Source organism: Coloeus monedula (genome assembly GCF_965178545.1).
Source record: "Coloeus monedula genome assembly, chromosome: 3".
NCBI lineage: Eukaryota > Metazoa > Chordata > Aves > Passeriformes > Corvidae > Coloeus > Coloeus monedula.
The window spans coordinates 47,028,860-47,055,124 of record NC_138783.1 but is presented as its reverse complement, the minus strand read 5'-3'; the positions used below and the strand labels follow the sequence as shown (position 1 = coordinate 47,055,124).

At 38.2% G+C, this 26,265-nt stretch overlaps 1 protein-coding gene across 1 annotated transcript; it reads left to right on the top strand.

Moving 5' to 3' along the window:
• The first annotated feature begins 1,225 nt into the window (after positions 1–1,225).
• Positions 1,226–25,004, top strand: MTMR6 (myotubularin related protein 6). The gene is made up of 14 exons (XM_082278388.1): positions 1,226–1,333; positions 5,225–5,341; positions 7,288–7,450; positions 8,375–8,532; positions 9,238–9,366; positions 10,421–10,555; positions 11,629–11,761; positions 16,399–16,508; positions 17,568–17,693; positions 18,906–18,955; positions 19,751–19,951; positions 20,509–20,643; positions 20,723–20,849; positions 22,660–25,004. The coding sequence occupies exons 1-14, from the start codon at positions 1,310–1,312 to the stop codon at positions 22,918–22,920; spliced, it is 1,869 nt and encodes a 622-aa protein (XP_082134514.1). The 5' UTR covers positions 1,226–1,309; the 3' UTR covers positions 22,921–25,004.
• The last annotated feature ends 1,261 nt before the right edge of the window (positions 25,005–26,265 follow it).

The window sequence follows — 26,265 nt, the reverse complement described above, 5'->3', positions numbered from 1 at the left end:
ATCACCCTCTTCCCCACTGGCTGAGGTACTCAGAAGGTACAGACTTCCCAAATCGCCTACTCTATGCCCCCCTTTAATATGCACCTCCCCTTCTGTTATATAAAGAAAGAAAAAGAAACAATTAATAATTCTATTAAGTCTTTGTTCTTTTTCTCTAGGTTCAGGAATTTAACATTGCCTTGGCTGAGCAAGGGTCTGTGTTGATTAGTAACCTTTTGCAGAACTAATAGTTTCTTCTGTTGCTTCCCTATCTGTAAGTTCCTAGCCCTATCCACAAGTGGATTCACATGGTCTGTTTGTAAAGACGCATTCGTCTTATTCCTTTCACCTGTGATAGTATCTGACTGCAAAAATGTATTCAAAGCAATGTATTAATTCAAAGCAAAATATTAACAAACTGTAATCCCTAACAAAAGCTAGGAGGAGATAATCATTTAGCATGCACAGGTACAGTTCTTAGACATCTCCATGGGGTAGAAGACAGGTTTAGCCCATTGACTGATCCCAGAAGTTATGATGGAGTCTTCCCTAATTTCTCACTCTTAACTCACTTTTATATTATTCCTTTATGTCTAGGTGGAGACTGAGTGACTTTAGTAATGTATCTTACTCAGTGAGGGGTGGTCGTACCTTGGCAGGGGCATATCTCAGGATAGTACCTGAAATAACTTGGTGATGGGAACATGTATCAGCCCAAGGAGAGAGATTTCGCCATGGCTGCTGATTCAACAGCAGGACCTCTTTCTTTATCTCCCTTGGTTTTCAGCTGCTGTGAGGCTTATCAGCTGGAAAGCACCACCAAGTCCCCACATCTGCAAGGATTTCGACTGAGCCTGGCTGCGGGGTCTCCCCTCTGCTCCGCCCTCCGTTTAGTCCCCCTTGGGTTATACTGTGTGTGGGAGGTCGGGTGCGCCGACCGCGTTCCACCCGGGAGTAACAACCGTGTTTCCCTCGTACCTTCCTCACCGGCACCGTTTTATCCCCAGTCATTTTCCCACCCGGGAGTAACAACCGTGTTTCCCTCGTACCTTCCTCACCGGCACCGTTTTATCCCCAGTCATTTTCCCACCCGGGAGTAACAACCGTGTTTCCCTCGTACCTTCCTCACCGGCACCGTTTTACCCCCAGTCATTTTCCCACGCCGCGCTCCCGCCATTCCCGCCGCGCGGGGGCGCTGAAGGGCGCGCGCCGCGCTGGCCCCGCCCCTTTTCCGGCGCGGCCCCGCCCCGGAAGCGCAGCCGGAGCGGCCGCCGGCCCGGCTCTGTGGCGGCGGCGGGCGGGAGGCGGCTGTGGTCGGGGGGGCCCCGCCATGGAGCACATCCGCACCACCAAGGTACTCCCGGTGCTGCTGCACGGGCGGGGGGCGGCAGGAGAGCCGCGGTAGCTGTGGGGCCGGGACAGCCTGCCCAGCCCATCGCGCCCGCTGCGGGCGAGGGCGTTGTTGTTTTCCGTCCCTCCTGCTGTTTTGTGGCTCGTGCCTCCCCGCGAGGGGCTCTGGAGCGGCCCGTGCCGCTCGAAGGGGTGGAGGGCTCGGGGCATGCTGCTCCAGTGGGGCCCCATGTCTGTAATAAGGGGAAGACGCTAAAAATCCTGGGTTAGGGGGTTTTGTGGTGGAGTGGGGAGCAGGAGAAGCGAGCTGGGAGAGGACTGCAGTTGTTTTGTGTGCTCTGGATATGGTTCTGTGCAGCTTTTTCTAGTTTTGGAGGCAAATCGGTTGTGAAAACAGCCGATCTGGTTTTTTTGTTTTTGAAGACTCTAGTATGTGTTGTTAAATACGCAGGCCGTCAGTGCATGTGTAATGTGTTAGGCTATTAAAAAAACGTCAGCCAAGCTGTAGTTGACATTTTGGACTTCTTGACTTTTATTTCCTATTATTAATATGTTAGTATTCTTTGTATAATGAAGATGCAAAAGGAAGGTCTTCTTGTTGTGACTAATTTTTAAGTGAGTTTTTAAGTCACAGCTTTTATGGAATTAAATTTCTAACAGTATCTTTCTCACCTTGCTCATCATCCCTGACTGCAAAGGTTGCTGAAAAGACTACCCCTGTCTCTTGGGTCCTGGAAATTGTCAAGTGATTAATTCCTGAACGTGGTAGTCTGATTTTAAAGTGGATTTATAGATATGTTTAGAGAAGGAGTGTTCATATAATTGTCCAAATAGTGGATTTATAACCAATAATTACATAAAGGAACAGACTTTTAAATTTTTTGAGTAACAGCTTACATAACTTTTATATAAATGTGTATAGCTACTTTTTCATATACACGTGTATATGTGAAACAGAAGGAAGGTCTCTGATGAAATTACTGTTAGTGGCACTTTATTAATCTTGCACCATGCTGAGAGATTGGAGATAAAGTTTCTTTATCAGCCTGTTTATTTATAAACATGTAAGTCCTTGTTTGGAAACTTAATATTGTATTGTTACAGTCAGTAGCTGATTTTGAAATTAAAGGTAGACTAAGACCAACGAGTCTTGATGATCAGAGTAGCTGTTTAAGTTTCAGACCTGAAATTGAGACTAGAAAGGCTGCAGGTTGCTGACTTCCTTGCATCAGATTGTGTTTCTGCATGTTTTTGGAGCGCTGCTAAGGAAAAAAATACTTCATGTAACAATATAACTGAAGAGAGAAATGAGCTCTGAACACAGTTTGTAAGATGCAAGACTTACTACTTGAAGGAATTATTTTTATAAATCATACCAAAAAAATTATGCATTCTAAAAAATCAGTGTCATGGTGAGAAATAGTGTGGTATTTCTTTTGTTACAACTGTGTTTCTTGCTTAGCTTTTTGTAAGCTGTTGGTTTATCGAATACCTAGATGGATTAAAATGCATATAGGAGAGCATTGCAGGTATAGGAAGCAAGAAAAGTAAAGTACAACCTGCACTGTGGGTCTTTAAAGTTCAATTTGTGTGTAGGTTCAAGCTGGATCTCATGCCAACTGTTCTGAGACATCCCTGCTTTGTCTATTCTGATGGCATTCCTGTTTTTTCAGTTTAGTTTAGTTAAGTCATAGTGAAATAAACTTGAAATAACAGTGCAGTCTTGTGTAAATTAACTGCTGTACAGGGCAGCTGTTATCCCCAGGAGAAGGTGATGGAATAGGTTTTATACCTCCTCCAACTTCAGTTTTCTGGGAATGGTGAAGTTAAAATTTTCTTAAAACTGTCAACACAGCTACCTGAAATTAAGTTAAGGTTTTTGTGAAATTACACTGTCCAACAGATTTATGTTGAATATGGAAGTGAGGTCAATTTAAAAATAACTTCTGAGAGTTTTATATTTATGTAGCAACAAATGATCAAACTCAATTTATTAAGTGTGGTGGTGAAATTAAGAATATGTGGTTTTACCGTGAATCTTTATAGTATCCTTAAGGATATTTTAAAGCAGAATGTAGTAGAAAAGACTGAAAATTCTTCAGTCAAATCTGTTTGCATGTTTGACATCAAATCTGTTTTAGTGAAAATACTGCTGGATTTCTATTGGAGATGGAAAATTTTGCTTAGTTTGCTAAATGAAATTAAACAACAAAAGAATAAGCTGTATAATAACCTGAATCAGGTTTAAATGAACGTGTCATCTATGGAGGCTGAATCTAAATAGCATTTCAGTTGTCTTTAAGAAAAGTTTATCTATGACTTAGCTTACAGAATTCTTGAAGACTTTACCTATTTAGGTGGAAGCTGGAGCACTAATGGCTGTCCTCATCTAATGTAGAAATACAGCTCTGAGAAAAGCTGCCTTGTTACACGGAGGTGAAGGAAACCTTGCATGCCAGGATTTTGTGGGTTGTGTTACTGGAGCAAAGCTGGAGCAGTTTCTGTGCACTTCTCAGTTTGCTGGGGAGGTGCAGTGCCAGGTACCGGAGCAATTATTGCTGCAGATCTGCCCAGTATGAATTCTGTGTTTTGGCTGTGGTGTATTCACTTATGCCACTCTATACCGGAGGACTGATACCTTGGGGGTTTCAGCATAATGTATTTTAAGGTACTGAGACATGTAGTTTCCAATTTTTTAGCTTTCTAAACTGGAATCTAGAATATTATCGTAGTGTTGATTTCTAGTATACATTTGTATTTCCTTCATTCTATTTTGTGTTTGTTAAGTTGGTTTTTTAACTTTCAAAAGCAAAATTAGGCCTTTCTAGATCATAAGAAATACCTGTTTTTTTTCTGTTTTGTATGTACCTTTAGTAGGTAAATGCTAGATAAGTTTGTACATAGGAATTAAAAATTGCTTTAACATCAGCACAGTAGATTTGGGCTCTTCCTTGTTGCCTCCTCTGGGTGCTGGTCTTGCTGATGTGGAAGTTTTTGGAGTTCTGCCATGCATTTAATGGTAGCACATAGTTTTAACTTGGCATTAACGAGATGGTGCTGCCAAGAAATAGAGGAATGCGTGGAGATAAGCCATTCACTGCACTCCTTTCCTGTTCTTGCACACAAAGAATCGGGTAATGCTTGGTTCAAATAAAGCACTCTGTGGAGCCCGTGAAGTTAGGAGGAGCAGATAAAATGCAGGCTATCTAGAAATAATTTTTCTTTTGAAATATTTTCCACAGGGTTGAGATAACAATGTTGATGGAATACCAGGAGTCATTGGCCCTTGTGAGGCTCAGGCCTGAATTATCTGCTTCAAATGCCAGCACAGTCCTTGAATTTCTAGGGGGTTTTTGTAATTATTAGTATAATGTTTGCATTTTCTTAAGAATGTATTTTGACTAAGAGGCAAGGTTATAATAATACAGATTTTTGAAGTTGGAGAATTTATAAAAGACAGTACATAGCTAAAATTGAAATCAGGAGAGCATAATCTTTATGGCTTGGAGCCTGCAGACAGCCAATAAAGCATGTTGCTGAGATCAGCTGTTAATTCACTGCTGGCACCTCGATTACAGGAAATTTTTAGTGTATGTTTGCTGCCTTTTGGGGAAGCAGCCTAAAAGCGTAGTAATTAATAATTCTTCCTTGTAAAAAAGCCTGAAACTAAAAAAAGCTCAATACTTCTGTAATGAAACAGGATATTTGAACTAGTTGGTCTCAAAGCTTGTGACCACTATAGTTTGGCCTGAATAGCCTTGTGTGTGCTGTGTTACGTTTCCTACCGTTTTCAAAATTATTGCACAAACTGACAAAGCCTTTGCTAAGTTAGGATTTACATCTCTGCAAAAATTAAAAATTAAGTTTTATTCCCCACTCCCCTTTTTTGTTACAGGTAGAGCAAGTGAAATTACTGGATAGGTTCAGCACAAGCAATAAGTCACTGACGGGAACTCTGTACCTTACAGCAACTCATCTGTTATTCATAGATTCAAGCCAGAGAGAGACGTGGGTAAGGATAATGAATGCTTGCAGCTTAAAGGCATGGGCTCTCCAGATGCATTTGTTCTTCCTGATCTAAGGTTGAATTTGTTTACTAAAATGTTCTTTGTTGTTACCTCTACTCTCCTCCTTCATGGTATCATAATAAGTTAATGGTTCACAGATTATACTCTTGCGTGACACTGCTGCAGTTGAAATCAGGTCATGTTGAAAATTTTGACTTTTCCTCAAGCTGCTGTAATTTCTTCTGTAGCCTTAACTGGTATTTCTGAATGCATCTGTTGTGGTTTTCTTTAAATAACTGACTGGCACCATAATTCTGAGGCAGGAGTGGGAGACCTGATACATAGGTTAAGCATCAGGTTTAAAATTTCAGAGTTAACTTACATTGTAATTAGGTTGTATTTAGGCTAAATGAGATAGCAAAAATCCTAAGATCTCGGGTTTGGTGGAATATTGAAGATAACATGCACTTTTTTAGAGCAGTAAGCAGCTGTTTCTTCACAAGTGTTCATCTCTGGAATAAAAGGTTTCAGATGGGGCCACAGCTTTTTGTTGACCATTACCAGTGTTGTGCAGTCAAAGCTGGCTAGTACAGTAATTCCCATTAGTTTTTATGCTCAGTGCCCTGATGGCATACATGTGGAGATCAAGTTGTGGCTCCCACTGGAGCCCAGCCACTTGGCTTGAGTTAGTGCCTTAAGTCTTTCGTCCTCCAGGATGAAATATCATCTCCCTGGCTGTGGTTATAATTTTTTTTTTCTGTAGGTGTATTTTCCTGGATTACCCTTAATCCTGTATCTTGGTTATCTGACTAAATGCCTCATGGTGCTTTCAAGAAAATTTATTTTTCTATTATTTTTTCTTGGATACAACGTACAACTTCGTACAAACCAAACTGTTATCTTTTCCTACAAAATGAGTTTTTGGGGAAAACATGGTTCAGAAGCATTGCTTGCTTGCACCTCCCTATGCACTACATTAGAAGGTTTCATTTTGAGGAAATTGAACCTATACTCTAAGTACTGCATTTCTGATGATAATGCAAATACCAAGTATAATTATCATAATGTCTCCAAGATAGTCTCTTTGTAAATGCATATTTGGCAGCATAGTTTTCATATGCCTGTCAAATTCTGATCAATGTTTGAGAGGATTTGATTGCTTCAGTGAGGTAATTGAAATTCTATTGAGAACATCTTGTTCAGTTGAGGTAATGTATCTGGACCTTTCTTCCCACAGTTGAACAGATGTTACTTTCCATGTGTTTACCTAAATCTTGTGTAGATTTGCCACACAGATAAATCTACGGAAGGCTTTTGTATGTCCATTGCTGTGGCAGTTCTGTTCAAGTGGTCATAAACATTTAGCTGAGAAACTGTCATGTTTATCTAATACAGCAAGTAATATAGGAGATGTTTTTCTTACGTCCTGTTTCTTCTGTAGATGTTAAATACTGGAGTTCTGACATCTTCAGGATCTTCTTTATCTTTCAAACATTGAATTCTTTTCCCTTACTTGCTTTATTTTGTCTGAAAATTCTGAAGTATGTTCCTGTAGATCCTTTAATTAATTTGATATCCTGTCTGGACACTGCCTAATGAGATATAAGCCTGTCAGTTAACAAAGTTAAAAGAAGACTGAACAACCATATTGGAGTTTTACATTTCGCTTTTGCATTTAGAAGGATATTTAGTGTTTCTTACAAACACTAGGTAATACTTCAAAATGACAGAAGAGAATAATTAAATTTTTATAAATTTTAGTATCCTGATCAAAATGGCGTTCTTGGATTTCTGCTTCTAAATGTATTTCTTTTTATAACTGACCGACAAAATTAGTCAAAATCCATATTCAGCATTGCTTAGTGTGTTGTCTTACATCTGCTGATCTAAACAGTATGCTGTTCTTATTTTTCATCAGCATGCTTACTCTGTGAGTTTTTGTATGTCACAGATACTACACCATCACATTGCTGCAGTGGAAAAACTTCCCTTGACTACTTCTGGCTGCCCCCTTGTCATCCAGTGCAAGAACTTCAGGATAGTTCACTTTGTTGTACCCAGAGAGAGAGATTGCCATGACATTTATAACTCTTTGCTTCAGCTATCAAGAACAGGTAATACTTGTAGCTATAAAAGACTTTGTAGTATATGCATGGATAACAAGTTGGGGGGTGTGTGTGTAAACCATGTCTCTTTTATTTTTTTTAAACACATGTAATGTAAAGTCTTACATGGATTTGGTATATAAATAGTTTTTTTGATTAAATACTTATCTGCATAAAATTTAGAAGCTGTGTTGTTTGGCTTTTGTATGTCATTAATGTTTCTTAACAGCATGAGAGATCCCTTTAGGTTTTTTTTTTGCATTTCTAGTGTTATTCCTGAAATTGTGATTATAGATTTGTGTAGTCTCTCTTAATTGTGTTTCATAGATTAAAAACCCACTAAGCAAATCAGTTGTTACTAATTTCATGCAGTTTCAAAAATTAAGCTGAAATTTTGATGCTAGAATAACATTACCAATTCAGCTTTGCAAGAGACTTCTGTCACTTAGTATGGTCTTTTGCATTTTCTGCTTTGTATTTAGAACAGTGCAAAGTGTCATCTGTGGTAAGTAAATAGCATACTATGAAAAACAAAATGTTTGAAAGCTTTTATTTTTTCAGGAAAACTATAATTTAATGTTTTGAAGGTCAGTAGGTGTAAATTTCAGTTCTTGCCTCCCAAAATAGTTTGTTCTTTCAGTTCCTGTGAAGTCTTCTAATAATTTTACCTTTTGCCTTAAGTTTATCAGTCTTCATTTTGTGACCGGTGCTTTGCCCTTATGGCTTTACAAATGTCTCTTCTGAAATAGGTCAAGCACACTCAGGAAAATTTTCATAACCTACCTCTGACTAAGTATCTGTAATTGTGTCAGTTAATTGTAGGATAGTTGCAAATAGATATTTCAAACGTGTCAAGTATCTGTTATTTAGTCTTGCTTCTGTGAATCTTGAAGCCTGAGACTTTCTCTCCATTACATATTCTTTACCTTTCAGCAAAATATGAAGAACTCTATGCCTTTTCTTATAATCCAAAACAAAATGAATCTGAGCAAGTCAAAGGTTGGCAACTTATTGATCTAGCAGAAGAATATAAGAGAATGGGAGTGCCAAATGCTTACTGGCAGTTGTCTGATGCAAATCGTGATTACAAGGTAAGTGTTGTAATGGAAACACATTCTGCTCTGCATCTGTTTCTGATGAGACCTACAGAAAACAGCCTAATACTATGAAATCACTTGGCTTGCAATATAAGCAAAAACTTGCAGGGAGAGAGAGTTATCTCCTTAATCAGTGTGCAATCTCACAACTCCTGATTAAAGTTTTTCCCGAGGCCTCATTGAGAGAGCATGTGTGCATGGATGCATGGGTTCTTTGGGATTGTTTGGAGAGTATACTTCACTGTTGGAAGCTCAGCCCCAGTGATTCTGGAGCTCTGCAGCTTTGTGATCTCTCTCTTAACTGAGCAGGATTCTACTTTAGCATTTGCAGTGCTGGTTGTGGTGGTGTGGCTGATTCTGAGATTAGATTTCATCTTACTTTGTGGTCTGCAAATACTAAAAAAGAGGGAAATAATTGCAGTATTTTATCTGAAACACATTCTTAGCATTTCTACTGCAGAGTTGCCTGTTTGAGAATGAATGCTGGTATGGTGATGCTTGGCTGTGTAACTTGGATAGCAGTTTGTTCTACTTTATCGATGGCTTGTCTCCTTTGAGTTATTTACATGTGTGTAAAGAAACATGGTAGTGTTTATCCTTTGTGTCTTAATTCACCTTACATCTTTCGAACTGAATACAATAAAACTAGGGCAGACTTTGTACCTTCCCCATAAAATCGTTTTTGTCTGTGTCTTTCAGATTTGTGAAACCTATCCTAGAGAACTTTATGTTCCCAGAACTGCAAGCAAGCCCATAATTGTTGGTAGCTCCAAGTTCAGAAGCAAAGGAAGATTCCCAGTGCTGTCATATTATCACAAAAATAAAGAGGTATAGTGTGACTTCCTTTTTCTGCAAATGTGCTGAAAAGTGTTTCTCAACACTTGGCAGTAGTTCAAGGGTTGGTAAGGAGGTTCAAGTACAGTGGCTTGTGTGACAAGGGTGTGACTCAGGATAACCCTGAATACAGCTGATGGGAGTGATGCCTAGCAGGATGCTGAGTAAGCCTAGGCAGTTTAAAAGAAATCCTTAAGTAATCAGTTGATAATCAGTCGAATCTCCTAAAGTTTTCAGGAACTAACATTAAGGTAACTGAAGATAGCTTTCTGTTAAGGGATCTGTCTTCCTTGGTGTATCAGGAATAAAATCTGTTAGGTCAAAATAGTGGGAAAAAAACCTAAACAAAACCAATGATGGACCAACAAAATAACAGAATTGGTTTCTTAAGGAGTTATTTGCAAGGTAAAAAACCCTACAGAGTAGGAAATAAGATTTTGCAGAGAGGGATGTAAAGCAGCATGTACGAGTCTCAGCTGTGGAAGGAGAGGACTGTCACCTTGCTGAGTTAAAGATCTTGACTGATGAATGTGAAGCTACTAGATGGATTTAAACATAATTATGTTATTATTTAAACATTGGAAGATGTACCTGATACCTCCTGAAATACAACATATCATTGAAAATTACATTACAAAAATTACATTAGGTGATAACAAATTGCACTTGGAATAATAAAATCATGTCTGCATTAATAAAACCACACTTAATTCATTTCATATTAAGGGAGTAGCTTGCTTTCCTAAAGTGTAGTTTTTCCAGCCTGTACTTTTGTGAGTTTTTATGTCCATTATGTAAACTGATACCTTGCCCGTGTAGATGAACCTGAAAAACTGTTTTGATGAACCTGTAGATTTAAGGTGTAGGTACTGTGTTGTAAGGTTTCCAAGAGTTGCGCTTAAAAAGTTGGAACACCTGAACTTTATTCAGTTTCCTGGTGCTATCGGCTGAATGAAACAATTCGTTTCAGTGTCTTTTGAGATTCTGCAAAGCACTTCAAGTTCAGGTGTTAAACTGATGCTAATTTGTTCTTTGTTGTCTCTGGTAGGCTGCAATTTGCAGATGCAGTCAACCTCTCTCAGGTTTCAGCGCCAGGTGCCTGGAAGATGAGCACATGTTGCAAGCCATCAGTAAAGCAAATCCTTCAAATCGCTACATGTACGTGATGGACACCAGGCCGAAGGTGGGTACTCTGGGTGCTACGGACAAGCCTCTCCTCCTGAACATTAGAGTACAGGGATAGAGTGTAATTCTGAAAAATTTGGAGTTAAGTATAAGCAAAAATGTTTTAAAGGTAAGGTTAGACCTCTCTCTTCACGTGTTTAATTACTTGCTTTCTTAAAGAAGTTGAACCTGTCCCAGTAGTCAGCTAGAATCCACTGAATTTTGAGCAGTGCATATAAAATATATTTAAATCGTAGTTAAGAAGTAATAGTTGAGTGGGATCCAAGTACTTTAACTGTTTGAAATGAAATTCATGAAATGGTGAGCTGTGATGGGGTTTCTTTTTGGAGTGGGAGAGAGTACTATGTTCTGTGTCTCAGAAAGGAGGAAGTGGGGGAAATTCTGTTGTAACATTCTGAGGTCATCATAGAATGGCTTGAGTTAGGAGGGGTCTTAAACATCATCTCCAACCCCTCTGACCAGGTTGTTCAGAGCTCTGTCCAATCTGGCTTTGAACGCTTCCAGGATCCACAACTTCTCTGGGCACTTTTCCAGTGCGTCACCATCATACTTCATCACTGTTTAATTAAATTAAATTCTGTTATTTTATTAAGTTGAATTATGTTATGACCTGTGTTACAATCTGTGGGTAACTTGCACTCTTTAGACCCATCAGTGTTTCAGTTAGTATTAATTTCACTCAAGTGTCTGAACACAGGAGCTGAAAATGTCTGGATCTTACTCTTTCCTTTGTAGATGAGTTGTTTTGTAGTGTCTTTGCTCAGAAATGTTTGGACACAAGTAAAGCTTTATTAGTTAGGAATATGGAGAAGAGGATAGAAATTACTAAATGCATTATTCAGATGTATCAGTTCTAAATATAGACTATTTCTTTTTTTTATATAGATACTGTCCCTTTCTTCAGTGCTTTCAAGCTGGTTTGCCACAAATTGTGTATTAGAATCTGTTTATACTATGTGCTCTTGTGTTTTTTTCCCAATGTATTCAATTGAAATTGCTTGAATTTTGTTTCTTAATTTAATGTTTTTATCCCAATAATGTTTTTCAGTATTTTTATTTTCCTCTTTTAAGCTTAATGCAATGGCTAACAGAGCTGCTGGGAAAGGCTATGAGAACGAAGACAACTACTCAAACATCAGGTTCCAGTTTGTTGGCATTGAAAATATTCATGTAATGAGATCTAGCTTGCAAAAACTCCTGGAAGGTATGTTTTAACTGTACTAAAACAGTGTATTTGAAAACAGGATAAGTGTTTTTCTGAAGTCTTCAGTAGTAGCTTTCACAAACTGCGTTGACATTTCTATGTTTTATTCCAGCTGTGTGTTTAGAACCAGTTTGCTGTGCTCTGTGGTAACGAATTACCTTAAACCTCGACCTTCAAACTGTAAACCCAACTGAATGGGGTTATTTTGAAGAAAATTGAATGGCACATACATCTTTAGTGAACTTTATTAGTATGTCAGTGAGAAAGACTGCTGTGTTTTCCAAGTGTGCGTCTGTAGATACATTTTCATTTACAGAATATTTCTTCAAGGAGTACTTTGTTCCACAGCATTCACAATAAGCATATGTACAACATTTGAGCTCCTTGACCTGGTGAGCCGCTTGAGTGCTTGTAGGTGTTTATAGAGAAGGGGCAGGAGGAAACGAGAGCCACTTCACCATACCACTGCCTGCCTCCTGGTGGTGAAAATGGGGAGGCAGAAATGTGTTCATAATTGTGTTAATATTTTATTTAGGTAGACAGCTGAAAGAAAATTTAAGACATTTTGTGGAGTACCAATACTGAGATTAGAATACAGTGGCAGAAGTGAGGTTTCCACACCTGACAGACAATACGTGTGTAAGTGCTTGGCTTCTAGAATTATGCAGGTATTTCCAGTCGTGGAGAAGGTTTATGCTTGTATGGAAGCCTATTTTGATGAAGGGATCCTGGCTACATTAATCAAGATAACAGACCAGTGGTGTAGTCTTCACTTTCATTGATTGGATGTGCTGCTAACCTATTCTTCAGGCCCTCTGCACGGAATCCTACTGAGCTTTGATAATATGTATCTTTCTGGTTATTCCTGCATGTGTTTTTTTCCTAAAGGAAAGATGAGAAGCATGGTCCTGAGCTTGAGTTTTTAGATTTGACATAATCCCCCTTTCTCTTACTAATACGTTCAATCCTAGAAAACTAGCTAATAAATCTTAATTGTTATTTTTATTTTTATTGGGAGGCCTGCTACTGTGTAATAATGTCTGATGCAGAAGTGTGTGCATCACACAGTTAAGCTTCACAGACTTCATATTCCTTTCATTTGAATTGGCATCCCACCAGCAAAACTTAGTACATATGTTTCTGTAACTTTCTTTAAAGATGGAATATGTTTTAGTTTTTCCTTGTGTGGAGAATTGGTTTGTTTAAACACTATTGAACAAAGTCATGAGTGATCTCTATTGCTTGTTTTCCACATAAGTTTTTTTAGTAAATGAACTCAGTTGTTCTACCTCTGTTCAGTCTGTACTGAGATTCACTAGAGTTTTGCTGAATTCCACTCTAGAAGTAGGAGCCTCTTCAGGGGTAGGAAGGACCCTTAAAATTTAGGGATGTATGCAATAATTTACTCTTCATCCCTCTCTAGAAATGTGCCATTGGTGGGATGATCAGGGAGAAAATGCCATGAAAATTGCTCATAGCTTGAAAGGAGGAAAATGCCATTTAGCTTCTGTGTACTCATTTCCCCTGAATGTGCTGAACTGAATGTTCACAAATCAGAGCGTGATACCAGTGACGCTGTTTGTTCAAGCACCACTGTAACTGGGACTGCCCTCAGTTGTTTGGGCTTTTTGTACCAAACAACTGTTATTCATTGTTTGGTGTGTGTCCTGCTCCTCGGCTCTGTGTCTGTCTGCCTGATTTCCTTCAGAACCTAATGATTCCAGTGGCAAGCTGAATGTGAGACGTAATCCTTCCCAACATCCTCTTGTAATGGGACAACACCATGGAGCATGCTAGGGGGATTTACAGTCTATTCTTCATTTTGGATTCAGCTGTTACTCAAATATCTTGCATGCAGTGGTTCAAAACTTCTCTAAAATAGTTTTCTTCAGCATGAACATAATGACTCTGGCCCCCCGATGAGCAGACTACAACACTCATGGGCGAAACTTCACATAGGCTAAATTTGTAGCTGTGGTATTAAATACAAAGTTCAGTTTTTATATATTTAAATTACAAAGTTGCATAACAAAAGAGATTGAACTCTGATAAGCAAAAGGATTTTGTGTATATCAAGAGGGAGCATTTCTGCAGATGTTTGGGGGAAAAGCCCAACAGATGCTGCGATCTGTTGCATATGTTTTTATGGTGGAAGCAGGTTAACTGAGGCCGTTTTGTGAGTTATGTGGAGTTTTCTGTATCGTGAAAGGGATTAGCTAGGTTTTTTTATTTGTTAAAAAACAACCTCTGTCTACAACCTGCTGTGCTTCACTCTGCAGGTCTAGTCACCTCCTGAACTGCTGCCTGAGGCTTTGCTAGTAGTGTGAATAATGACAATCAGACAAGGGAACATTGAGGTTTTGGGGCTTATGTCCATGCAGGGCTTGTGTTTTTTGTGATGGGATCCATATAGGCAGAACTATCTTGAATCTCATTTATTGTGAAGTAGCTGAATTATCTTAGTGGTACTATAAATGGTACCATAAAGCATCTTGGACCTTTTAGAAGACCATAAGGAACTGGAAAATAACTTTTTTCAGCATTTAAGAATTGGAACAGTATCAATGCAGTTGATTGAATCACCAACCAGTATAAAAATGCCTGTGTTAATTCACAGAAATGGAAAGTAACTCTTGGGGCTCAACATATGTGTTCCCATCTCTGCCTTCATTTATAAAAATATAGAAATCTAGCTAGAAAGGGGAAATACTAGTGGTGAAATATTTCTGCCAAGCTGAAAATTGTGATCAGAAGCAGATTTTGACAGCAGTATCTGGGTGAAAACAAACTGAGGGCTGGAAGCCTGTTTATTTTCTAGCTGGAAAGCTTGTGCTTTATACTCTAAGTTACAGAATGTGTGGGTGTGCTGCCATGAAGAATATCTCTAGACATGGCTTCGTCTGTCCAGTTCCTTCCCTGCAGATGTTTGAATTTCCAGATACTTGACTATTTTCAGTTTCTTTCCTTTACCAAAGAGTGGTGGACCTGTTTGTGTACTGTTGTGACTGATGAGGTGTATGGAACCACTGGTATAGAGAATGACTTGATCCATTCAGCTAGCTCACATTCTCATCTGATTTCCTTCACGTGCTAGATCTTTTGGAAGCAGAACTCTTGCCTAATGATGCCTTTCAAGGACAAAGGAAAGCTGGCTTGCTTTTAGTTCTTTTACTGATATTTACAGACTAACCTTTAAAAGCAGGTCTTCTGTCCTGTGATTTCTTGGTGTTTTGTTACCTCATTGTGCTGTGGTTTGCTAGATAGTTTTGTAGATGACGAAGATCTGTGGGTTTTAGAAAAGGTGCTGCAATACTTATTTGGAAGCCTGTCATTCTTCTAGTATTTAGCAGCACCTGGCACTATGAATCTTCCTGAGCAGTGGGAAGTGTACCAAAACTTGTTTGGCTGAAAGCTGAGAAACATCTAGTGCAGATACAGGAAAGCTCTTTGATGCAGTGATTTGAGTTTATAGCCCTCATTACATCAGGGGACTTGATTGAATATGAAGCTGCATCACAGAATGATTTGATGAATTTTGTTCTCTACTTTTGCTGCTGACTCACTTCCTTCCATGGTCAGATATAAAGATGATTTTGCAGCTGTTGTATCCCTACTGCTGACTTTCATCTACCGAACCTTTTTATTTTCATCTGGGGCCCAATGCTTTAGAATCGTAAAATCATTTAGGTTGAAAAAAACTTGTAAGATCATCAAGTCCAACTGTTAAGCTTAGTGGAAAGTAGGCTTCCACTGTGGAAGAGGCAGGTATTTTTGTAGCTGCCAGCCTTGGGTATCTTCTCTTAGAATTATATAGCTGAAGTTATGTTAGCCAGCAAATTTTTGTTTTAATGGTCAGAAGTTTGTCGTGTTTGGACAGTAATGTAACTGTATGAGTTACTGTTCAAAATTGTACAAGAACCAGGTTACCTGTCTCACATGTGAATTGGTGTCTGTGTGAGAATCTTTTGGTCTGCCTCTGCATCTCTTGCTGCTACACTCCAAAGCATCTTTCCTTTAATTTAAGTTCTTCCTTGCCCTCTGAATTGACATTATTGTTACAGGATCCAAATATATTAGGGAAGAATGGTAGAGATCAGTCAGAAATGTAGTGTGTCAAGTCCGAAGGTAGACAAAATCTCAAATGGATTTGATTTCGTCCCTGTGTTCATGTACTGCACTTACTTTATTCTCCTAAGCAGGGTGGAAGTGATGAAACTCTGGCAGTGTCACTGCTCTGAACTGTGTATGTTGTCTGGAAGCAGTTACTTCCCTCCTACTAGTAGTAATTAAGTTTCCAGTAAGTCTTTGGCATTTGCATTGCCTTCCTTGGTAAGACAAGAGTAAGGCTTCCTAGTGGGGATAACCACTGTATTTACTTGGAATGTCATTTTGTTGAAAAGACACAAAGATGGTACTCTTGTCACTCGTGGTTATGTAGTTCTGCAGAGTTGAATTCTGACTGGACAACATTTTGTAGTATCCCTCCCTTAACCATTTGATTCGAAATCTTTCCAGAAACCACCACTCAATTTAGAATATAGTGGATTAGAAACAACATGCATTTATTCTTCTTTCCACATTGCAGGGTGTAGGTACCTGCAACTGCTTAAGGCTTTTTAACTCTTGGTTTCTTTCAGTCAGTGGCACAAGGGGTTTGTCTGTCAATGACTTTTTGTCTGGTCTGGAGAATTCTGGATGGCTGCGTCACGTCAAAGCTGTGTTGGATGCTGCTGTCTTTCTAGCCAAGGTAACTTGCATGAAAAGCTGAAACCTACCAGAAAAAAATATGTTTAATATTATGTAATGTATAAAATTCTGCAACTGACCTTTTTGGAGGTAGGTGCTTAGTATATAGACCAGTACATCTAATATGCTGGTTAAAGTATTATGTGTTTCTTTATGATTAGAGATATTAAATATTCCAGCTAATGTTCTGGGATTTTTTGAATGCTATTTGGTCAAGTTGTTGGGAGACAAAGGGATTCTTAAGCTTCCTGCTTCTATAGGTATTTTTGAAAGGTGTAACCAGTTTAGTGGTGGATGGAACAAACTATTATTCAGCGTATCCTGAAAAATAGAACTGGGGCAGTAATTGTAGAGCAGCCAAGGTGGCTATGCTGACTTCATTTGGCAAGGAAATAGGATTCTGTGAACAACTCAGAGGAACAATTGCCTTTGCCAAGCACTTATGAAGGCAAGGGCTTGATCTCATGGGAGTGGGTAAAGAAAAAACCTGGATCTTTGTTTTTGCTAGGTCAAATAATAAGGAGTTATCTCAGTTAAAAGTGGGTGATGGTCCCAAAGATGACCCTCAAAAATGTCTGAGCCAACAGGAGTTGATTGCTCAGCAGAAGCTAATAAGCATTTCCTAGGCCTTTAGTTTTATGTAGCATAATGATGAACAAGTGGTATCCTTTATGATGTGTTGATGTCGTTTGGTTTTTTTTAATCTGTACTCTGTAATGTGCAATCTAATTATTGTTAGGTTTTCTTGTCAATTTAGTTTTACGAGGGGGAGAGAGAGAGAGAGAGAGAGAGAAGGGGGAACCCCTGAAGAGGTTGGGGTATGTAAAGGTGGTAGTTGAATTCCTTTTCTTTTCAAGGAGTTTTCTATACTTCCATGAAGAGAAGTTCCTACTTTCTGATAATATTAATTCTTTTCCTCATAGTAAACATTTTCCTGGCTTTGTTAAATAAGATGGCCTATGCTATGAGTTGGAAATAAATGTAGTGTTTTTATTTATTTACTAGTTTTTGACTTCTGTCTAGAAAAGATCATTGATGAAGAAACAACTGTGTTTTGCAGGCAATAGCGGTTGAGAGTGCAAGTGTACTGGTGCACTGTTCAGATGGCTGGGATAGGACTTCCCAAGTTTGTTCTCTTGGAGCTCTCTTGCTAGATTCCTATTACAGAACAATCAAAGGATTCATGGTAAGTAGATGTTGAGTTGGAATGTTGAGTTTTTCCTTGGTAAAGAAAGGGTGTAAAATGTTTGAGTGTGAAAGGGAGCAGAGTAAACATGCTGTTCAGGATTTTTTTTGTAGTTACAAGTGTAAAATGAGATCTGCGGCATATTGATAAATATTTCATATAGAAACAGTTTGCTACTTGAAAAAAACATTCATTTAAAATCTAAAAAACTGAAATACAAATAGCAGATTGCTTTAGTCACCCTGCAGAAATGTTGCAATGATTGCCTTTTGCATCCAAACAAGTCCCTTATCTATGACATAGAAGGATTCCAAAGTGCTTATGTGAGGTAGCCCATGTACTAAATTACAGCAGTTCTGTGTTTTATCATTTGTCTCCAAACCAACATTTTTAAAATCTAAAAATGACAATTCCCCCCGTGATAGAGACTTAAAGATGTCTAAGCAGTATAAATTTCTTCATCTTTTTGTAGAGAAGAATTTCAATACAATTATTCCAAATTTTAGACTAGGAAAAGCAACAGTGTCCTTCAGTGACAAGGCAAGGTGTTATGGGAACTCCTCAAAAATAATACATAAAACTAGTTCAATGTATTGGCTAGACCTAACTGCCACAAATATTACAAACATTGAAAGTGAAGTTGAGGAAGAATTAGAAGAGGATTAATTTATTGTAAATAGTGAGAATGTGTGTAATCTTTAGGGAAGTAATTTAATCTTTTTGGGTTTTGATTAATCCTTGCTTTCACATGAATTTCTGTGAAGGTCCTGTGTTGTTTTTGGTGCTTGATAGTGAACAAAGTGATAAAACAAGCTGGTGTGGATATTAACAAACTTACTGCTATAAATGTTAGAAAGAATATATTATGTGGTTTTATGTAAACTCTGATAGTAGGCATGCAATTTTTCCTATTCTTTGCCAGAGAAAGTTAATAAACTACTAGTGAAATCATGCAACATTTTTCTTAAAATTATCAGGTACCTGATTAGCAAGTTGCTTAACTTTTTTTACTAGTTTTAGAAGTGTACTTTGAGAATCATGTGAAAAACTTCCAAGAAAATCAAGAAGCTACAAAGTGATAAATAGTTCTTTCTACTGTAGCTTATTGGACTCAGATTTAAGGTACAATATATTGATATCCTGTGCGGTTAATACTGTAGGTATAAGATTGAGTAATATTTTACATGACATTTTGGTTTTTTTACCCTCTAGGTCTTGATAGAGAAAGACTGGATCTCTTTTGGGCACAAATTCTCTGACAGGTAGTTCACTCCTCCGATACAGGAACGTGTATACAGTGAACCGAACTAAGTATTTTTAAACAAAAGACAGCTTGTATTTCTAGACACACTGCACCAGTTCAGCAATGAGTAAGCTGTTTTCAGGGGACAAGGCACTTGTCTTGCTGTCTACAGTGTATTGCAATTTATTCAAATACCTGTTGGATAATTGATCTTTATTGCAGACATAAATTTTTAGTGCTCCTGGTGCCTTGTTCTCAGAAGCTGATGACTGCAGCAAGGTCTGCACCTATGTATAGACAGTGCAAAACCAATCTAAAGCTACATCCCAGCTATTTAGGCAATATGAAACACATAGTTTTGATATCTTTAAAGATAAGTTTGCATTTACGTTTACTTTGATGATGAAGTCACGCCTACCTTTAGAAGTCCTCTATGTTAAGAGTTCTGTTTTTTCCCTTGATCTGCCTGTCATCACATATGACAATAGCCTTGCTGCTATTTACTGCTTATTCATTTGCTTTTAGCTGGTATACTCCACATGTTGACTGTGACTGTTAGACACAAAGGAACTTAACTGTCTTATGTTGCTCTTTTGTACTTAATATAGATGTGATTACTTACAAGTCAGAAAAACAGGTTAAATATAGACTTATTTCTATTCAAAAATTGTCCCAGTTCTTGAAGTTAGGTGCTCAATTTCCAAATCAAAGCTAGTGTCAAATTAAGGTGCTGTTGTTTAAAAACAATTGCAGCCAAGACTTTCTTGATTTCTAACTTAAACCAGTTTCAATCTGTTTATGGAATCTTTTTCAGGTGTTGTCAGTTGGATGGTGATCCGAAAGAGATCTCACCAGTGTTCACCCAGTTTTTAGAAAGTGTGTGGAATCTGACTGAGCAGTTTCCACAAGCCTTTGAGTACAATGAAGCTTTTCTCCTTCAAATCCATGAACACGTCCATTCGTGCCAGTTTGGTAACTTCCTTGGAAACTGTCAAAAAGAACGAGAAGAGCTAAAGTAAGCAGGCACATTGTAATGTGTCTTTTGTTTATTCTGGAAGACTAAGAACTTCCTTGAATCTTCTTCATTTTAGGCTCTGAATAGAGGAAGGATTGGTAGTACTGAAAACTATGTTGAACTGCATCAGGGAACAGCAGTGCTTCTTGTGCTTTTACGTGCTGAAGACAGTCTTTCTAATATTGGGAGAAAATCACATGCTTTGTTTTCATAGGGAAAATTAAAGTATCTTTCCTCCTCATCTAGTTTTTGGGGGTTTTTTTCACTCTAAAGGTAGGTAAGCTTAACTTTGGAAGCATCATGGCATTTCCTCTCCCAATCTCTTTTTAGGTAATCTTAAAATTCTTGCCTGCTCAAGACTACTCAGTTAGAACTATTAGTAGGATATCTTCCAATGCATTTAGTTGGAAAACTTCTGTGAAGTTTTTATCAGTTCATCTCACACTGTATTTTAAAAGCATTTATTTCAAATAGGCAAAACTTGCACACCATAAGCAGTATCTTCTGGTTTTCTGCTTGCAGTCAGTGTGTTGACCTCTATCTCTTTTTGCTTTAAGACTAAAAGAGAAGACCTATTCCTTGTGGCCGTTCCTTTTGGCTGAACAGAAGAAATACCAGAATCCTCTGTATAATCCAGACTTTTCTCCAGAACTAACTCTTTTGGAGCCTAATACAGTATCATTCAATTTTAAGTAAGTCTAAATAAGATACAGTATTTTTTCTTCAGCTCTGTCATTATCTTGCATAGTTAAACCTGTCTGTTTTGTGCAGGTTTTGGAGAAATATGTACCATCAGTTTGATCGAAGTATGCATCCCAGGCAGTCTGTGTTCAATCTTATCATGAATACAAGTGAGCAAAATAAACAACTGGAGGAAGACATTAAAGAACTGGAAGCTGTAAGTATTGCAAAATAAATGTGTACTTGTGACCTGTTCTTCAAATTACGGTTGTAATAGTGCCGCTGGCTTTCACATGAATGTCACTGCTGTATGGCCTAGCACTTTCACTGTGTAATGGTGACTTGGACTTTCACTGTTTGCTTCTATGATCAGTGCTCTAAGGCACTATTTATTCTGCTTTATTAATGAACTGTATTATGTGAAAGTGCTACTATCAAAGCCTTACTGATGGTAAGTTTCACAGAAGCTTAACCTACATTAAACTATCTTTGGTAATGAGGTATCCATGTAGCTGCAGCTGTGTTGCTAAACTAAGGAGACTGAAAATGTTTTATTTTCATTATAGCTACTAAAATGGAAACAGTAAGTATTGTCCTTCTTTTAACTTCATATGCAGGTGCATGCTGTTGTAAGTCACCATAATGATGGGTCATGTACATTGTAATGCTTTTATGAAGACAGGGCTAAATCCAGCGATCAGATGTCTATAATTGACTTCTAGGTGCTACAGTAAACAGCCAGGAAAGGCTGATAGATACTTCTGTTACAGTCAGTTAAGGTGCTGAAACTTCAGAATAATACCTTTTAAAGAATGCAAAAGTCTTTTGACTACAAGTTTTAATACTTGTGTGTGGATAGAAATGGTAACACAACTCCTGTCTATTATGTTGGGAGGGAAAGGGAGGAAGTACAGCTTTTCTAGGAGGAGAGATTTTATTAGACTGATCCTCCTGTAATGTAATGAATGAATGTCACTTAATCTAATACTGTTTCAAATCTTAATTTTATATTTTAAAATTTTTATACAATTGAAGCAGTAAGGTGAAGAAAACTCAAGATGAAGCCATCCAAAGAATAAGCAAGATGGAAAGTGGAGCCTCAGCTTTGAATTTTCTAGAACCTCATTCCAAGATGTTAACTTCACCTGAGCCTACATTTCTCATTTGAGTGAAGAAGATATGTAGTTGTTTGAAATCCTGATGTAGACTTTGCTATTGCTGTTGTCATCTATAAAAAGTTGATGTCAAGAGACACCAGTCTTCTGGTTCTAGTCTCAGTTCTAATAAAACACAAGCACATCAACAAAGAAATCTGTTCACGTAACTAGTGCAAGCTCCCAGTTACTGGGTGAGTGAGTTTGAATTAAAAACAAAACAAGCAAACAACCTGAACCATGGAACTGAAAAATCCCTCAATCCAAATCTTTCCTATTCTCTTGCTCATGCTGGCAGGATACATTCTTTTCCCCTTTCCTGGTTTTTAGTTGACTTTGTTAGCATATTCATGCATTTGAACAAACTGTATTGGCATTTCTTGGATCTAAAGGAAAGATGTTTTTGAAGGTTTTTATGAAGGATAGAAGGGCTTTAGGTATCAAAGTGCTTTGTCATTAAGAGACTCACGGTCTTTAAGAGACTGCAAGATCCCTGTTTGCTACAGTACCAAGGCCTGTCTTTCTCTGCCTCTACTCCAGAAAGTATTCCCATCTTGATAGCAACCAAACAAGGGGCAACCCTGGAGGAACCTCTCCTTCTCTTGAGATATTGATAGGCGTTCTTTATTTTCTGCTTATCTGCAAATTGTAAGCAAACAGTGCTTGTAGCATCTGCTGTAAACTGTGGGAAATAAAATCATAAGGAATGGCCTAACATTCAACAATACTGTTACCTGCCTAACCTAGGGTATGTAACAGAGTTCTGGAGACACTGAGTTAGCCAGCAAAAGAAGGGGATACATTTCCTTTAAAAACACAGTATTATCAGTAAAGAGTCATGCACGCTGTTAGTAACTGTTCTTTGTATTTCAGAAAATAAAGCAGAGAAACGGCCAGTCAGATGTGGTCCTTGTGAAGGAACAGGAACAGACGGCTTGTCTCTCCCCCGTGGCACAGAAGACCCCTCCGTGCTTCCAGAAGGAGCAGCCGCCGATGCCAGTGAATGACGCCGTGCGAACCATAGAGGGCAGCAACACAGCAGACAACCGCTACAGCGAACTTGTGTCCGAGTTCTCCAAAGCTGAGCCTGCCGTTGTCAGCTTGGAGTACGGAGTGGCCAGGATGACCTGCTAATTGAAATCTGGCCCTGTGTTCTTCTAGACTGATTAAATGGAGAGATGGGTCATTTTCAGGACTGCATGACCAAAGCACGATTTGTATATCTGCAAGTTTTGTCAGTGTAGACTAGAACAGCATGCTAGTTGTCAAGTGTTTGCTGTTCTTTTAAGGGGGGGGAAAAAAAGATGTAGTTGTCTTTTTGAAAGGAATAGGGCATTTGGTAAGTAGTGACTAAAGAATCAAGGAGTGGTATGTCTTTGGACTTAGGTCAGTTTGCACTAAATTGATTTAAATAGTAATATTTCTTTATTCAGTATAGGAAACCACAGGTGGTCTTTCACAAGTTGATTTTATTTGGACAAGAAAACTTGAACTTTCTATTTTAGGAACTGAAGCTACTTGTATATATCTCATATGAATATGTATTCCCTGGCTTAGTGTCACCCAGTACTAACTTTCAGTGTGTTAAGTGCCATGGAAAAGTATGACATATTTCAAATCGTAAATAGTTGGCCTTAAACCTGTCAGATCAATGATTTTGTCCTTTACTACTGCAGTCTACCTGGCTCTGTTTACATTGTATTTGCTCAAATTTTTATATCCTTAAAACAGGACTGAATATAGCGAATGAAGCATGCCTAAGCTGGCACAGCCTTTCAGCAAATAGCTATATGAATGTTAACTTATCACTTAAGACTTTTTTCTTCCATTTCCTCTGTTGTTTAAAATATTATAGATTGACCTGATTTTCCTCTCTGGCAGCTCAGTAGATTGAGCATCATTAAAGCTGCAGGTTGTCTGACCTTAAGTGTTTTGATTTGTGGCAAGGTATTTAAATGTGAAATAAGACATGTTACGTAAGAAAACAAAACCTAGCCAATAACTGAATAGTCAGGTTCATTCAGATTGTTTACTGTGCAAGAATGCAAGCAGAACTTTTAGAAATGTAGTCTACTGACGTTGTTCCCAAGTTAGAAAAAAAAAAATCACGTGTCTGAAGCTCATGAGAAATGGAGTGCCTCCTAAATGTTTCAGTAGAAGAAAATTTTGATTATTCGTGAAAACCCTTCTCACCTTGTAAAAACGTGTCCAACCTGTGCATATTTTAAGTAATTTTAGTATCTGGAGATTTTTATGTATTTGGAGAGAGGACAAAAACTTCTAGCAGCATGCAGTAGAGATCATGGAACACAAGAAAAAAGGGGGAAATGTACAGTTTGTGTGCTTAACTATGTATCTGTAATCTTCTAGTAAGGGTGAAGGATTTTCTGAAGGTTGTCTCATGATAGATTTTCTGATCATGTACAGAATAAGGGAGAAAAATGTTGGTCCATTTTTAAATAGAGGTATGAATGATAATTTTGGGTATTAAGATCCCTATTTATGTTAGATTAATGCTACTGACCTTTTACATCTTGATTAAAATAATTTTTGTTTTCAAATGAAAATAATTTCATTATCATCCTAATCCCTGAAGTGTGTTTTGTCACAATTACTGGTGTGCACAATTTGACAGAATTTGGCAGCATTTCCCTCTGCACCATATTGGATCCAGGGCTCTTAGCAAGGCCAGTATAGGTCAAGATCAAGGTGCACTTGTGGAGCTGTCTGGGAGAAACTAGCTGTGACTCTTGTATCGGGCTATTAATTCACCCATTTCACTTATTTAATTTTTAAAACATAAGCATTTCTATTTCCAAAGATACAAGCATGGTTTCATATTTAAAATACATTGTCCAGTTATTTAAACACATTTAGAATGTCTCCACTACAGGTTTTGATAGTTTCATGTTTGCACAAGTGGTGCCTTACAGGGTTGCAGCATGAGAGGGTTTTTGTGCCTTGTTATTTATTGTCTCCCCTTCTCCCTCACCTTCTGTATTAATTTTTTTCCATGGTTTTCCTTTGTAAAAACATCTTGTATATTAAGCTTGTATTGTATCACAGTAGTGAAACAAACTTATTGCTGACCATATAGGTAGGTGTTACCAATTTGTACTTGTATTAATATTTAGCTGCTCTGGTGTGCCATGTACACTTTTCCTATTTATTGTTTAGAGTTTATAGACTCAAAAGATTATATTAAGCTTTTTTGCAAATATCGTCGTATGTTGTTTTTTACTGTAACAGCCATCTGAGTGCCCCTGTATACAAGGCTTTTAGAGAGAAATCTGTTCCCTTCCAGTACGGTTACAGTGAGTTTATTTCAGTCTTCAGGTCCTTTTTATTGGCAGAGTTCACTTCTTAGGGAAAGAAATTGGAATGTGTTTATATTTTAAATCAAGGTACGCACCTCAGATCACCTTTAAAGGGCCATAAAACACTCTGCTCAGGCACTGAGCTTGTTTCCCCATCAAAAAATACAATACTTCCTGATGTGAAGTAAATATTTTACTCCAGTTAATATGTGAATAGAGTTTTATAAGGCTGTTTTGTAGAGCAACCACCTTGTAAGGTTCAGGTAGCTCTGGCAACTCAACCCCTAGGGTCACCAGTGAGGAAAGTTCCTGCAGAGAGGCATCTGTCCCTTCTCATTTGCTGTTTAGGTCTAAGCCAAAACTACCTAAAGCACATGGGACCTGTGGTGAAGTGAATAGATGGTAGTCAAGTGAGCTCCAACAGAAAGCTTGGCAGGATGGCCAGGACTCAGCACAGTGGGGCTGTTCTGTGTCCTTTGAGAAGGATTTAAAAAAAAATCAAGCAAATTAACTAAAATATTGTGGCAGAAGCCTAGGAAAAGAACTAATTTTAATTCTAATTTCAGTGGATGAGCTTTTCTTCATCCTGAATATGCTACTCCAGGAGCAGTTACATACGGAAAGGCACCTCATACAGATCAAAATAATGTGCAGAATCCTCTCAGGCTGTGACATTAGTTTGTGGGTGGTATGCTCACCAGTTGCTTGGGAATATAATGTCCTAGACAGAAAGTTGGTACATTTGATTCTGCTCCATAGGTTGCAAGATTTTGACACCTGACAATTCTGTGCTTCATCTTAAGGAGGTCTCCTTAGGTGAAGCTTTTGAGTTTCTATATTCTGTGCTGTGCTTGATCTTTATTCTTTTAATGAACCAAGCTGATAGTCTCACCTGAAAAAACTGATTTCACTTTTGGTACTCCAGGCAATTTAAAATATTTATTTCATTAGTATGGAAAGAGTTGGGCTTATTTTTTGGGAGGCTTGCTAGTGTCATAAAGTATTCTTCAAAACAAGTTGAAGTATCCAACTGTTCTGTTTTGTAGGGTGACTGCCAAATCAACAGACTAAGAAATTAATTAGGCAGCACTGAACTGAGCCTGTGCATTTTCTACCCATGTCCAATTACTAGTGACCTAAATCTAGGGCAGAAGCCTGAAGT

Bases quoted from the DNA above. Each gene is read 5' to 3' on its own strand.
- MTMR6 (XM_082278388.1), top strand. From the start codon at position 1,310: ATGGAGCACATCCGCACCACCAAG. The intron at 10,556-11,628 runs GTGGGTACTCTG...TCCTCTTTTAAG, and splicing joins TGATGGACACCAGGCCGAAG to CTTAATGCAATGGCTAACAG. The intron at 17,694-18,905 runs GTAAGTAGATGT...TTTACCCTCTAG, and splicing joins GAACAATCAAAGGATTCATG to GTCTTGATAGAGAAAGACTG.